Below are 16,101 nucleotides of genomic sequence, written 5' to 3'. Positions count from 1 at the left end.
TTTTTACTGCTTGGTTTCTTTCTTACTTCTTGTAATTTTCTTAGTTAACTATTGATCTGTGTGCATCTTTGCGAAAGCTACTTAATTTCTTTAAATCTCAAGCTACCAATCTGCAAAAAAAATATAATAAATCATCCTGTATCAAGCTGATGATGCTTAATTGTGTTTGTACAACATTTTGAGTCTCTCACATGAAAACACAGTGTGCTGTTATTACTGTTATTCTAAACTTTGCAAGCAAAATCCAGTCTTCTTATTCAGATCTACTGTGAATACGAACTATTTTCATTAGTTCTGCTGCATACACACAAACTTGATCAAAACGATAGAAAACTCAGGTCCAGTACACTGAAAAATAAGATCACTTCAGTAGCTTGAAATATAATATTATTGTAACAGTAATGGCGAAGACATTTGACAGGTGTAGAGAAGATCAAGCTTCTTTCTGTTTCAAATGACTAATCAGAGAAATTCCTCAGAACCTCCAGAGTCGAGTAGCAGTTGCATCCATTTTCAATTATTTGATTTCTTTCTTTGTTTCCTTCTTTTTTTTTTTTTTTTAAAGAAATTAGGAACAGAAGCTTCTCGTTCAAACTGAAAACATGTCTCAGTGTGCTTGGAAGTTATCCAAATAGCATCTGCCACAGTATTTTGTCTATCCCTAAATGTTTTTCTTTTCATGATAAATTTGTACGGTATGATACAATTAAATGCACTTCCTATGGAGCATCGAGGAAGTCTGGCTGTCTCTTTGGATGACTTTTTCAGACTATTTCACACCATCATGTCTGCTTGGCATAATATCATATAAGGGATATACAACATTTCACCTATATTTTTTGGTATGTTTCTGCAAATAAATAGTTACTAAATATAGATTTCAAAAGTAAAACTTTAGCATACCAGTTGGAGCTTTAGAGCAGTGCTGCTTAGCCATCTTTATAATATTTCCTTTTTAATATTTTATCTTGATAATATTTTATCCTTCTATTTTATTTAATATTCATGTAATGTTTTACATGTCACACTTGCTCATTTAGAAGGCGCAAAAGGTAATTTTCTCTGCTTATAATAACCGCATTCATCTGTTACCAAGTGGGACCTAAAGCCTTTCAGCCAAAACTTGTTAGTTCGTTTCGTCAAAACTGGAGATACAGCAAGGGTTGCACATTATTTTATTGAATTTTATTTTCTGTCTATGGCAATAGTGACTACTGAAACTCATCCAAACAGTTAATTGTTCTGATTTCAGTCACTTAAAAACAACTCCAGCCTAGGTAGGAAAGACTAGTGCTTACTACTCTTTTTTTTTTTCCTTTTTTTTCAAAAGAGGAGTAATGACCTGAGCCACTGGTAAGTTTTGGTGTCACGGGTGGCCCGTGACGGCCGCTGGAGCCAGCGGTGGCCGTCCCCGCCGGACGCGTTGTCCCGGCGCTGGCAGGTCCCCGTCCCCCCGCCGGCGTGAGGACCCGGCACACGGCGTCTGGCGGCTGGTGAGCAGGCCCAGCCCGGCCGATGTAACGCTGTTTGTAATGAGAAATCTAAACAGGGAATGGCAGCGAGGCATGACAGGAATGTGTTTCCATTGGAGAAGCCCGTGCAGAGAAAAAGCATAAGCAAAGCCATGTCCAGAAGGCCTTTCAGCTGGCCGGGACGGAAGACTGATGTTATTGTACATGGGCTGTCACGCTGCCAGCCCTCCCTCACGGGTTTGTTTTCTCTTATGCTCTCCCTCTCCCTCTCCCTCTCCCTCTCTCCCCTGCCTTCCTCCCGGGGCCGGCTGTTTGCTCAGGTGGACAGTGACACCGTTTGGAACGAGCTGCACTCGGCCGGGGCGGCACGCATGGCGGTGGGCTGTGTCATCGAGCTGGCGGCCCGCGTGGCCTCCCGGGAGCTGAAGGTGAGGTCCGGGCCGCGCCGTGGGTGGGAGAGCCGGGGCGGTGGAGGGGGGGGCTGAGGGGAGGCGATGCTCAACCGCTCCGCTCTGCTCCGGGGAGGGTGGCGGGAGGAGGGCCGGCAAGGCGGCCACGAAGGTGTGGCAGCCCAGGCGGCTCTTCAAGGCCTCGCCGGGGACGATCGTGCTGTCGATATGCTGAAGCGGTGGCGGGCGCTTGCAGCGCGGAGCTGCTACAGCCCGGGGCGAAGTTACTCGGAGCGTGCATGTCTCTGGCAAGTGGCTGTGGCACTGCCTTTTGAAGGGAATTTTTAAAATTTTTTTTTTAATATGGCTGCCTCGTCACGTGCGTAACCTCAGGATACCACCCAGAGAGAGGGGAGGCAAACAGCGGACGTGCAGGCTAGGGGGAAGAGGGAGGCGGGTGGTGAGGAGAGCGGTGACCCAGGAGGTGCCTTTCCGCCAGGCTGACTGCCCCGCGTTCTTCTCCCTGGCCCCCTTTCCTTTCCTATCTCCGTGCCGCGCGATCTGCAAGGCATGATGTACAAACCCCAAATTATCCCCAGTCTAAACAATTTATAAAAGCTCCAGACCTGACGGACTTTGACATTTTATTTGGTATTTTAACAGCCCTATTTAAAGGTACACCATATGCAGCCGGAGTGCAGGCTTGCCCCAATAAACATTGTTGGAGCTAACATGCCTCCTTAATGAAACTGTTTATTCACTTTCCAGTCCAAATAGTAATGGATTCAGTCATGTTTCCAAAATCAAGATAGAAATAAATATTTTAGAATTAGCACGGTACGATGATTTTTAAAATTCCAAATTGTACTTGAACTTGAGAATTTTCTTCCTTTATATTGGTCTTATTTCAGTCAAAATATGTTAGCCACATACGTGGGGAGGGCTACATATGTTTATGTGTATACATAGATATAGAATATATAGGTACATAAATGACAGCATGCTCAGGTCCCCTGTACTATAGCTCTGACCCAATCGAATGCAGTTACTAAACTTTCATATTCAGACACTGAAATCATTAGCCAGGTCCTACACAAAATGTACAGATTTTGAAATCTCAGGTCAAGGACAGGGTGCATCTTATGGGATCCTGTTGTGCATCCTTTCTCAGGGGTACTTCATTCATATTAAGCTTTTTGGGCATGGTAGGATTCAATACACAAGTCACTGTGCGTTATTCCCACCCAACAGGACTAACGAAAGTGAAGAAGGTTTTTTTAGCGAGTTTTTACCTTTGGCAACTGTAGGACATACGTCAGTTTCTAAGGCAATATAAAAGCAAGTTTTGATAAGAATAATGAGATATGTCCTGTGCGCAGTTGACAAGAACAGGGTCCACTGCAGAATCTTTACTGCTTACCTCTGTACATTTGTGGTGTCTTTCCACAGTGTGAATGCTCTTGGTTGGTTGTGTGTGACGGACAGCTGAAAAGAATCAAACATCCGCCACTGTGAGACCTTGGTTGCTACTGGCGTTGCAACAGTCTGTAAACAATTATTTTAAATTTAGTACTAGTTTGTAGTTCACTGTAAAATTTTTGTTGATCCTAAATAGAATCTTTGTCTACAGCGCAGAGAATTGAAGCAGTCTCATGCAACCTGCAGCTGAAACATAGGAAAGGTAATTATTCAGTAGACATGCCAAGTAGTTGGTTTATACCAAATCATCAAGAAAATAGGTATGAAAAGGATTTGCTGTGAAAGAGAATTGGGAATACTCACACCACTCCTGATAGGTGTTTATCTAACCTGCTCCTATACTTCCAGCATGAAGCCCAATGACTTACATGCCACCATGCCAATTGTATGAACTAACAATCTGCATGTGGTATTTATAATTTAAGGTTATGGAAAGGTTATTAAGGCCTGACTGACAGAAGAAAAGCATGCTAGCAGAAGTTCTGGAAATGTACCAGTCCTGACATCAGCTATTTTAGCAGAGTCCTCCTTTGTTTGCTTTATCACTGCATCCATACAAACCTGGGTTTTGCTGGTGAGTTGCTCCCAATACCCGCATATGGTAAACAACATTAGGGGGATTTTTGCCGTGTATTCTGGGGTTTTCTACACAGTGTTCAGCATGAGATTGTAGGTAGCGGTAAGATTTTAGCCCCACAGATCTGTATGTTCTAATCTACCTTTATGACTTTACGTGTTGCTTTTCCATCTTGCTGCCATTTTCCCTCTAAAAACATACGTGTTGCATTGATCAGCTGTTTCTAGTATAGGCAAAATGCCAGTTTTGTAGCGTACTTGTGAAGATCTGAGGGGAAGTAAGTGAAGCTGACCACTTCCATGTGTGTTCATTGAGCAAATATGCATGTGAAGCAACCATTTGGGGCCTGTACTGTGAGCACTGAGTGGGAGGATTAAGCTCTGATGGGAATCTGGAATGATCTGCTGCAGCTTCAGAATCTTTGGATGACAAAAAAACGCCTTCCAAGAATTGTGTGTAAGTTATAACATCTCTGCTACATGTAAACAGCAAGATGAGAGCAGTAGAGAAACATGCTGTAGTTTTCCCCTGGAAGTTTACCACCATGGATTGCTATCAGATGGTGCGCTGTCAGTTTGGTGTCATCTTAAGAAAAAAAAGTAAATTATGAGACAGGGCATACTGATTTGTTCTGAAATCCCACAGTTCTCTGAGAAGAACCACATGTCCTGAAGTTCACAGTGGCAGACTTACAATACACAGCAAGGACTTCCCACAGGGCAGTGCTCCAGATTGCAGCAGAGGAGGCAGTGGATTATCTACTCACTCCACTGGAGAACCACAGATGCCTTTTTCTGAAACAGCCATGGCAACATTAGGATAACCTCGGAGTAAAACTATCTAGCATAGACAAGAAGCCTCAGGAATGAGAAACTGAAGTCATTAATTTAATAAGTGCTTTTCTGACTTGAGAATTATCAAATTTGTCAGTGTAGTTGGGTATGAGCAGCCCAAAGATTTCTTACAGCTTGATGAATCAATATGTATTTTTTTAAAAAGTCTAACATGGTTTTCCTAAAAAGAAAATTAATATAATAGTTTATTTTATGGACATGTATTAAATTAATCTAAAAAACAAATTATGTACAATACTGAAGATAAATGTTTTCACTGCCTAGCTAGAATGTAGCATTTATCAAGCATAAACTGCCCTGTGTTGACTGGCATCTAACATTTGAAGTCTATTTCAGGAATGACAGCACATTTCAATTTCTATACTTATTCCATGGTCTCTACTGATGTCGCTTGCTATTGCATAGGGTGGTAGTAATAGGTTGGAACTATAGGTACATGCTGCTAAGAAAAGGGTTGAGACTACAAAATAAATTATGAAAGTCTGCAGAACATTTGAGAGATTCACTACAGGGCTGGGCATGAGTCAAACTCGTGTGCAAGGCAGAAGGTTCTTTACTTTATTCTGAATTTCCTGAGACTGTCAGTCCCATTTCACACAGGTCTCATCTGAGAACAGCAACATTTTGTTCATCTGATTTGGACAGTGTTCAAAAACTGACCAGGAGTTAAGAGTTCTCTTCACTGTAGTTCAAACCCCTTGTGAGACATCAGATTTCTTTGATCTAATTGACTAATGGAGAAAGCATCAATATGACAGTGCTAAGGATGTAGAACAATAGGGTTTACTGAATTTCTACTGCTGCCGTAATAGTAAATTACGGTGGTGGTGTTTTTTTTTTTTTGAATCAGTAGAAACTGTCCTTTCTCTGGGGAGTCTTAATCTGGATGTTTTTTATTTGATTATATCAAACAATCAAAATTAAGGATTTGGGGAGGGGTGTTTAATAATGTAATGAGCACTTATTGAGATCCATTTGATGCACTTTTGAGATAACATTTAATAAAGAATAAAGAATCACACCACTGAAATATATAGTATGATAAATGTGATGTTATACTGAGTCAAATGCTATGTTTTTCCTTTTTTTCATGGATTTATTTGCATGTGTGATGAATGTCATCTTGGCACTATTACAATAGGAGATGAGCCTAAATATTGCATGAAGGTCACCCTTTTTTGAGCTTTTTATAATTTAGGAAACCTGCTGATGCGTGATGAAGTAATTATACGGAATCGGTGCCACAGCTCTCCTGTCTAGCTTTTTTTCTGTATCTACCTTTGCTCCTTTCTCATTTCCCCAACAGATTTATGTAGATAGCTTCTAATAATCTGCTGGCTGACCACAGATCTTTAGAAGAGTGGAGTATGCGGAACTGGGTGAATATAATTCCACTGCAGTCATTATCTATATCCAATAAATAATCTTAACAGATAAGAGAAGTCTTACGATATATTCCTTGGGGAAGAAATACAGGTAGTGCCCTGCATATGATTTCTTGCATGCAGTATAGTTTGTAAACTTGGAAATCACTGTCTCTAGCCTCTACCTAATGACCACACCTTTAGAAAGAGGGCCCTAAAAGATCTGCATCTGCAGAGAGAGCATTTCTTTCCTGGAACTGTCTCCTAAGGATCTCCTTCCTCTCTTGCATTGCTCCAAAGGAAAATAGACATGTGCTAGAACCATGTTGCAAAAGGAACACTTGCGGTGTCCCAGTCACTGCTCTGCAATAACGAGGCAGATTTCAGGAGCTCATGATCTAGTGGCTTGGTGGCACTGGGAGGTGCTGTCCTGCCCTGCCTTCTCATTTATTTCCCAGCCCAGCCCGGCTGCTTCCCTTACATCGACTCTGATGCTCAGCTCCATTCACCTCCCCTCCCTGCCAGCACGCTACATCACTCAGAGGCAGCTAGGCACCAAGAGACTCTCCCCTTGCCTGCACCTGGCTATCCTGCGCAGCGGGCGCTTCCCTCCTGCTGCTGAACTGGATGAGTACAGAGGTTGTCCAAACCCTGCATTAGACAAATCTCAGAGAAAAATAAGGAGGGTTTCTGCATCTGTGATCTCTCTTGAGTTTCAGATTTCATTTGTAACCCTTAGAGCTTGCAGAGAATCTCACCTTTAGGACTTAGCTTGCCAAATTACTGTTTTTTCTGAAAGAGTTTTGGTTGCTGATATTTCCTTTTTGTTAACCAAATTATTCATGCTGATGCTGACACCTTTTTTGTTGCCATATATTAGGTGTTTATTAAATGATTAATACTACTTTTAAGAAGTTGGAATTCAGATAGTTGATTATGTTAATATGATAATTTTGCAAGTATTATTCTTTGTTGAATAATGTCCTTCAAAATATTATTTGTTTTTGTAATGGTTGTTTTATTGTGTGCTGTTTTGTGAACATTAAATGTGTCTTAACTTCTTTTCTGATAACAAGTTATACATTTCTCTGGCTGTCCCTTAATATCTTACATTTGACTGGCAGGAAAAAATATTGTACCCGTGAAAAATATAATTTAAAAAGAGTATACCTAATAAGAACCTCTTTTTGCAATGGCAGATGACGTTCCATCGTCATGGGCAACTCAGTGCCAGAGCAGACCATGGCACTACTGAAAATCCAAAGGAACATTTCTGAAATGGTTTTTTCAGCCTCAGATGACCCCATTCAGTACTATTAGAAGCTGGAATTAATTATTTTAAGTACAGTACCCATAATAAGGATTACTGTCTAGTTTACTTTGCTTATCCTTTAAATATGTCAACGTTGGTGATAGCACCACTCTTTTCTGTGATAGAAACACATAAGCACCATATATTTTTAATTTGACAAATTTGAAACAGAAGAGACCTACACAATAAACTATTAAGAGTTGGTATGATTTGTATGGTTATTCCCTATTTTAAAGAAAAGTTTGAATGAATTAAGAAGGAATTTTGCAAAAGAACGCTCAAGAAAAAAGGCACATAAGTTAAAAGCATGGTCTGAGACTGTCTTGAACATCCATTTCAGCTGAATTGAGTGAAGCACAAGCCCCTTCTCTGCCTTATCATATGTATGTGTGTGCACGAACACACATGTGCGCAGCTGCCCTGTTGGCAGTTAGGGGTCATTTAACAGAATGAAAGCAATTGAAATGAGTTTCCTCCGAACCAGAATCTGATATGTTCCTGGGATGGTTCTTTCTGATATGTCAGGTTGAATCAATACCGAAATAAACCTCCTGCATTTGGGCATTGCTACTCTGGTGTTTTGTATAATTGGTGGATAACTTAAATTGAACTTGAAAGTCTCATTCCAAATGAGCTTGGTTATTATTGTTCTCAAGGCCTTTGTCACACAGGGCTATGGAGGAATCATCATACGGTAAATTGTACTAATCTAGTGAATAAGCAGAATTAGCTTAACCAACCTCCTCCCCCCAAGCTCTTAGTTTTCTAGTCTTAAAAGTATTCTGTATAAAAATCACTTAGCCATTTTCACAGCTCTACTGCTATGTATTCTTAGAACAAAACCTAAAATGAAGTATCTTTCTAAAGACATAATAAACAAAAAGAGCTGAAAACAAATGTCTCCCTAGTCACACAGTGTTCTCCCTCCAGTAAAGCTTCAGGTCAGCAAATTCCCATGCCTGCCTGAACAACACAAACCCCCCCCAGCTCCTCTGGATACCTAAAAAAATCTCCCTTCCTGGCAAGTATTCTGTGCTCAGGTGCCTCCTGGACAGTTCTCCTCCTGCAGGCTCTGCCCGACCCTTGTTTCTACCTCCCTGTCTCACCCTCTGCCCTATAACATTCTCCCTCTGCCTCAAAAAAATTTCTGAGTGATGTGTGGCAGCTACAAAAAAAGGCATTTTTTCCGCACCCAGGTACAGCATTTTTAACAATGCATAGTGTGTAAAAAACAGTAACAAATGAAAGCTTATTTCACTAGTGTTAAACACATGATTGATAAAAGCCATCAATCAAAGTTACCAATGAAGTGTTTTAGATAGTAGTTTGTGTTCTTTGCTTTTACAAATTTACAAAATTACAAAATTTCATATGGAACCATCTCTTAGATACTTCATCCCAGCAATTATGGTTATATTTATAGCTGAATGACTGTTATTATTTCATATAGTAGTATGACTTTAATTATATGTGTGGTATATAGCTTATCTCCATGACCACTCTGTTCTTAAAACTCTTTGGCTGCTTTCTTTCCCAATATAGTTAACACTAGCTGTGGCTGAACAGGCCATCACGATTGTATATAATTCAGCCTGCAAGCACCAACTTTTCCTGTGTATTTTCTGGTTCTATCCTCTTAGACCTTCAGGAAAGCAGACAGGCAGCTCTTTGTTTCCATCACAGAGTTAAATGTTTAATGTCCATTTCTGTGTTCTTGGCCTCTGCTAGCTTCCTCTGCAAGACAAAATGGTATTCCCTCATGTCCATTACTGTTTTCTTGGCAAATCTACATGCTGCTAATACTGGTCTGTTAAATCATGGGTTCTTGTTCACTGCATTCGTAGACCCCCAGGGCCAGATACTGGCTCCTGCTCTGGCAGTATGAATAGCCTGTAAAATTGTCCTAACCATGTACCTGAGGATTGCCTCGGCCTTACACCACTCACTCCTATGGTTACCCTCCCTGCTGGATGGCATAGCTTGGGATCATGTTACAGCATAAGTGACACCGGTAAGAATGTGGTTATCTTCTTCAGGGTACCAGTTGCAAGGGGATTGTTGTAGGCAGCCGAGACTTAAAGCAGCCCTGATGTTTGTTATTGTAAGAGTTAACTAAGCCAGAGATAGCGGGGTTAAAGATGGCACTAAGGCCACTTCAGGGGTTACACCCCATCAGATACACTGTGTGGAGCACCTTTTAAATGCAAAGAAATAGGTTTTTATATAATTTTATAAGGATACAAAGTTGTATATATATAAAACATAAGGAATATCAATTCTGACAGGAGGAATGGATACATTTCTGTATAATAACTGAAGAAGTTTCTACAAAGAAATGTAGTATTAGCTTCAGTGGTTTGCTTCTCATTCTGAAGCCTGTGCACACTGAAGCAAAAATAAAACCTTTCCATGAAAAACAAGTGAATGTCCAAGAATGCCGTGTTTAAGCACTGCTAATTTTAAGAGCTAAGGGCTAGGTTAAGGGATTTAGACATGTAGAAAATAGAAACTTTAGCACCTGACTTTAGGAGGATGTTGAGCTTCAAGTCCGGAATCCAGACCCTGAGTTAGGTACCTGGTCTCCATATGAAATACACAGTGGTTCCTGAGAAAGCTGTCCTTAACAATGTGTGCAGCTGCAATTAGCTAGTGAATGGGACAAAGCTCTGCCGAGAAATTTGCTCGTCATTAGAGATTACAGCCATTTTCCTGAAAGCCTTTTTTCAAAGATTACCAGCTTCTGAATAGAATCACAGAATCACAGAACAGTTGAGGTTGGAAGTGACCTCAGGAAGCCATTGGGTCCACCTGCCCTGCTCAAGCAGGGCGACCTAGAGCTAGTTTCCCAGGACTATGTCCAGATGGCTTTTGTATATCTCCAGGGATGGAAACTCCACAACCTCACTGGGCAACCTGTTCTATTGCTCAGTCACCCTCACAGTAAAAGAGCATTTTCGTATGTTCAGATGGAGCCTCCGCTATTTCAGTTTGTGCCCCTTCCCTCTTGAATATTGGGCTAGATGGCATTGCTCTTTCATACAGGGTTTTACAGCTTAAGAAGAGCTTCAATTTCTTATCTTTTCAGTTGAAAGGAATCCATTTTTAAACTCCATATGAAACTGTCATATCTTAAATTTGAGATTCAGTGGTGGTGTTTTGTCCTCTATTGAAGGACTGCTACTCTGCAGGAAATAATTAAAGATTCATAAGTTTGAGTAAGAGCTGAGGAAGAGCATGACTCCAGACCTATTAGAAAACTCATTTAGACTGAAAAGATGTGTCTCAGTGTCTACTTTATGGACCACATAATCTAAATACACAAACAGGTATGGGAAGAATATTTACAAATTCATCCTCATGTTCAAGAAGGAGTTGAACCTGAGTCTTCTACTGCTTAAGTAAGTGCTCTTGGAGTGCCTGCTGGGGTTCATAGCTATTTCTTGCATGGCACTGGCTTTTCTTGGAGTCAACAAAAAGCCAGATTTTACTAGAGTCGTAACAGGCTGAAGCTAGTATGCACTGCTTCTCAGCCAGGCTTCTCAGCATACCTGGAGTGCCAGACTGGCTGGGTCACTTTTAGTCCACTTGGAATCTAGGCTGAATAAGCTCCCCACTGTCAAGTGAAGGGAAGAGTGATTCGTACCTTGCCACAGCCACCACATATTACCCTAGGGAAAAATTGCCTATGTCTAGTTTTACCTCCTCGTATGATAGAAACACCAGTGGAACTTTGTTGTAGAGGGTCAGTCCCAAGCCCTGGAGTAACCACCCGTGTTATGGTATTGTCCTGAGTGCTTGTCTTGGAAAGGTTCAGGGAGAGGTATAGTAGATGCCCAAGCATGATGTAGCCCAATGCTCTAACCCAGCACACTACAGGAAGGAATCAACTATATCACCAAAGACAAGAAGGCCACAGTGGGATGTACACCTCTGTTCTTTGGAAATCAAGCATGCAACTACCTATTTGGAGTCATGAAAGAAGAGAATACTTAGCTTACTGCGGAAAAAGACTAACGCTTTTTCTTAGTTTTCATTAAAGATCCAACAAAGTGGATCTATCTGCAATGGTTCTTCTTTGTAAACTGAGTTTGGGCAGACTTCTCTGTTTGTTGTTCAAATATGCAAATATTTTAGAATATCTCTATTCAGGCTTTACTCTTCATCCTCAAATTTAACTAAAGGTAATCATATAATGGCACAGACATGAATCCTTTTTCTAATGTTCATGTCTGTCAGTCAGTTTAATGTTCTGTCTACATATAAAGGTGTCTGTATCCTAGTATAAATAAGGCTCTGTACAAAAATGCTTTGAATTTATGTGTGTTGGCTTCATTTTCAACATATTGCTCTGTGTTAGTCTTTCTATCTTTAAAGCAGATTTTTGCCTTTCTGTCTACTGTTCTGAGCTCACTGTCTGGTATTTAAATATTGCCTAAATAAATGAATTCATGTTCCGTTGTGCTAATGCACACTGTGTTCATACAAAGCCTGAAAGTAGGAGAAATGAAGTGTTTTATCAATTACACAAAAGTTGATGATAATACTGTATGGTAACTAGTTTTCAGTGTTTGGTGAAATTTGATTATAGTATATGCTTTATCATCAATATAACATATGCACTGTATTTAAAAAAAAAAGAAAATTTCCCATGGGAATATTGAACTTCTTGTGATGTAAAAACACATAAAAAATGGTCACAACATTGATGTGAATGTTCTGCATGCTCATGGAGAACTGTAATAGCTAACTTAAGCTCTGATAGCTGAAATTAGCTAGCTATAACAAAACAGGGCTTCCAAACAGTCTTGTCAAAGTAAGGGAACAGAAAAGAGAAGCCTATACTGTAACTGTCACGTTGTCAAAAACAGCAGTGTTGATTTTTTCTGTCTCTATCTTGCACCATGAAATCCTCCCAGAGATAATTATCTTAATTATATTGTTCTTTTGGGAATGCTGATAAAGTTAGATGATAATGAGCTGTGAGCTGAGCAGGGGCAGCTGTAAGCCTTGCATGGACTTTTTCCAAATTCTTGGAAATATCGAGAGAACAAAATACAGGTAGCATGATGCTCTCTCTCTAGTAATATCCTCTTCTCTGAGTCTTTTTTCACTTCATTATCTGTATGTTCCTCAGCATACACATACTTTGCTTTTTATAAATGCTACAAAAGAATTCTTCACAGAATTCTTCACTATGTTATACTTTGTGCGAAAAGGAAATGTTACAAAACTCTCAGAAGGATGTGGAATAGGGTTTTAGCTAAGAGTGTAAAGCTGCTTTGGTTCTGAAGATTAGTGCAGTCCACAAGGCCTTTTTTTTTTGACGGTGTGTTTGATCTATAGGCAATTTATATTCTACCTCCAGGAACACCTGCCTAAATGTGAACATATATATTTGTTGTGTCTTTAGTTTGTTTGGTTTGTGTTTTTTTTTTTTTTAATGTGGACATTTAATGCAAAATAAGGCACAATGTCAAATCCCCCAGGTTCTTTAAATGGTGGCCAGAAGAACCACTCTTACAGATGTACTCCATTTGTGTTATAGTTTGTTTGCTGTAGTCTGATAGAACTTTGGCCACACTCCACAAAACTTGGCAGCTGGCTTCTTGGATTACGTTTAGCAGCAAATTATATGAGATAGCTGGGTAGTATTTGTTTCTAAATTAATGCCAATGTAACAGCATAGGTAGGCAATTGCACAGGTACACACAAGCAGACAGTCATAGGATTGTAAATAAACAGATTTCACAGGCACCAATGTAACTCTATTAACTGCCATGTTGTTCCTCCTTATTTACACCCGTATGAGTGAAAGTTTAGTGATTATTATGTGTGTTTCAGATGAGTAAAGGCTGAAACATTGACATTTAACTATCCTAAGTATATCAAACTGGACTACTTTAATACTGATTATTAAAATATAGAACTATGCCATCCTTTTTCTTCCTGTGCCCTCCTCTCTGAAAATACAATACTTGGTTGGTCTTGCAGCCATACATATACACATGGTATTTGTATGAGGCTGCTTGAAAAATACAAGTTTGGCTGATGTACTTATGCACAGATTATAATTTCTTATTTTTATGTATGTGTTAATTGTCATTAATTTGATGTCAAATATATAGCTGAATAGCAGAGACTAAATGTCTTGAGTAGTTGAAATAAAGAGTAAATTTGATGAAGTAATGGTGTTACTCCTGAGTCTGACTGTTGTAAGAGACATTTGGTATGATACACACCCTTATGAGACACTGCTTCTTGAATACACAATCTGACTTTCTGAACAAAGCTAGCTTGCCAATACTTCTACATTTTCCCTTTACGTTACCCACACTGGAAGGAGGGAAATTTCATTTTTCTTTTATCTTCAGTGACTCTAGAGGCAAAAAATCCCTTGATCATCACTGATCCTAGTGTTGTACTTTATGAAATTTATATACAATTCCAGAAAATGTGTCAGAAATTGACTTTAGGGAATCTATTAAACTTGCGAGCATGGCAGGTTCCCAAGTTCAATTTATGGTTTGCAGAAATATGGGATATTCATTGTCATCCTTTTTCTACTGTTAGGAATTACACATGTGTGTATGTGTCTGAATTTATCATTTAGTCCATAGAGAAGGTAGGGTCAACACTGACTAATCATGTAAAATATATACCTCAAACTACTTTTATTTTGAAGCATCTCAAGCTGGAGCAATGTAAGATTACATGAACTTAGATCAAGAATGGATCAGTGGTCTCTACTTCCTTTTAAATATGAATTCTAGACAGCAGAATTGATAACAACGGCTTTCTCATCCTGCCTTTTTCCTCCTCTTTAGATCATGTGGTGTGTGTATGTATGTATGTGCCTGTGTGTATTTATATAATTTTATATGCCACTGTTCTCAAATATATTATTTCTTGCAGTACTATGAAAGGGAGACTGGACAGAAAAAGTGCTCAAGAGCCTCTAATAGATTTCAGTCCAGTCTGCCTGCTGCTCTGTTTTGCACTGAGTCAAGTATTTTTTTAGGCTGATAATTGAAAACCTATCTTGTTCTTACAGAATGGCTTTGCTGTTGTAAGGCCCCCAGGCCATCATGCTGAAGAATCAACAGCCATGTAAGTACCAGGGAATATTGCCCATCTTGGAGCACTAAGGTTACTGGCAATCACCTGCATTGTGCATGTCTCTGAAGAACTGTAATTGTTAGCAGATGACTGAAAAGGCTTTCTAGGTACTCCCAGAAGCAGATTTATGGCCTCAGAGATCATATAGCATTTTTTAAAATGCTCTGAACATTATTTATAGCTGTTTTCCTGACTGATTTGCTTTCTTATTTCTGTTCTTCTCTATTCCACAGGGGGTTCTGCTTTTTTAATTCGATTGCAATTACTGCCAAATACTTGAGAGACAAGCTAAATATAGGCAAGATATTGATTGTAGATCTGGTATGTATTCTTGGCAAGCATTGCACTTTCAGTGCATCTAGATAAAAGATAATGAATTTGTATTCATATGTCAGACTTTCCTGCTTTTAATATCTACAAGTAATAAAGGTGTGCATTTCCTCTGATTTTGGGAACTCATTAAAACCAGGATGGCAGTACTGAAGCCGTAAACATCTATGTTTCACTTTAATGGTGTTAACTGCAATTTAATGAGAAGAAGGCACAGATCAGGGCAACTTTTATGGTCCTTAAATGAATTGATACTTCCACCGTTAAAATAACCCTACAGAACCGAAGTTTACTTTTCCCTACAGAATATAAACTTTAAATAGTCAGATGTGCTTTAAAGAATGTTGTTGCTTTGGTAACCAAATTGGCCACTTCCCCCAGCTAGCAATGATTCGACTTGTTGTGTAACTTCGATATTATTAAACAAATCAACAGGTCATTCCCTCTAAGAAGTTTTCAAGTCATGTGTGCCAGCTTTTGATGGTTCCCTGAAGGAAAGCTACGTGATTAAAAATCCACTTCATTGGATTAGTCTTGTATTTTAATATAAGGCATTCTTACACAATACTTAATATGTTTAACAAATGGTTTATTTAAATGCAGATGACATTTGGCATGTTGTCTATATTATTTTCATGAATAATGAATTGGAGCTCTGCCTTGCACTTAAAGGATCAGGCCAATGCACAGCCCAAGGAAAGTTGAATGCTGATTTATGAGCACCATTTTTGTTTTCCTACAGTTCATGAGGAGGTGTAATAGGGTGTCTGACAAAGCATAGACAGGAAATGAACCCTGGCATCAAAACCTAACCTGTTACATCTGCACTTAATTAATTTTTGCAGGTGATAAAAGATTTAAAGACAAAATATGTTAAAGGGTTTTTGAAGTGCAGGGCTTAATAGTCTAAATCTTGTTCATATCTGCAGTCATAATTAAATCTTATTGTGAAGTCATGGCCTTACCATCTAGCACTTTTGTTCAGTTAAACATGCGTACTGGCTGTTGAAGAGAAGCAGAGAAAGAAAGAGTGTGGTAGAAGGAATGGCAAGTGAAAAATGAGTAGTATAATAAGTATAGGCGTAGGTTAACTATTCTTAGAATGTTTTTCAAATATTTCTTAGAGTGGCCTACTATCACTTAGAAACATAATTATAAACTGCAAGAAACCAGTATTTTTGCAAAATTCACTTCCACTCTATGTTGTA

General features: G+C 39.4%; 1 protein-coding gene across 17 annotated transcripts in view; it reads left to right on the top strand.

Moving 5' to 3' along the window:
• HDAC9 (histone deacetylase 9) overlaps nucleotides 1–16,101 on the top strand; it is a 286,849-nt gene that overhangs the window by 168,468 nt on the left and 102,280 nt on the right. For 15 of the 17 annotated variants that reach the window (XM_041122195.1, XM_030007858.2, XM_030007857.2 and 12 more), the window contains 3 exons: nucleotides 1,793–1,900; nucleotides 14,499–14,554; nucleotides 14,797–14,884. In XM_041122195.1, the coding sequence (XP_040978129.1) occupies nucleotides 1,793–1,900; nucleotides 14,499–14,554; nucleotides 14,797–14,884 (252 nt within the window). The remainder of the gene's footprint in view (nucleotides 1–1,792; nucleotides 1,901–14,498; nucleotides 14,555–14,796; nucleotides 14,885–16,101) is intronic. The other 2 variants (XR_003922556.2, XR_003922557.2) reach the window with 1 other exon arrangement.

This window comes from Aquila chrysaetos, chromosome 3 (genome assembly GCF_900496995.4).
Source record: "Aquila chrysaetos chrysaetos chromosome 3, bAquChr1.4, whole genome shotgun sequence".
Classification (NCBI taxonomy): Eukaryota; Metazoa; Chordata; class Aves; order Accipitriformes; family Accipitridae; genus Aquila; species Aquila chrysaetos.
The sequence above is the reverse complement of the archived record's forward strand: the minus strand, read 5'-3'. Positions and strand labels throughout refer to the sequence as shown.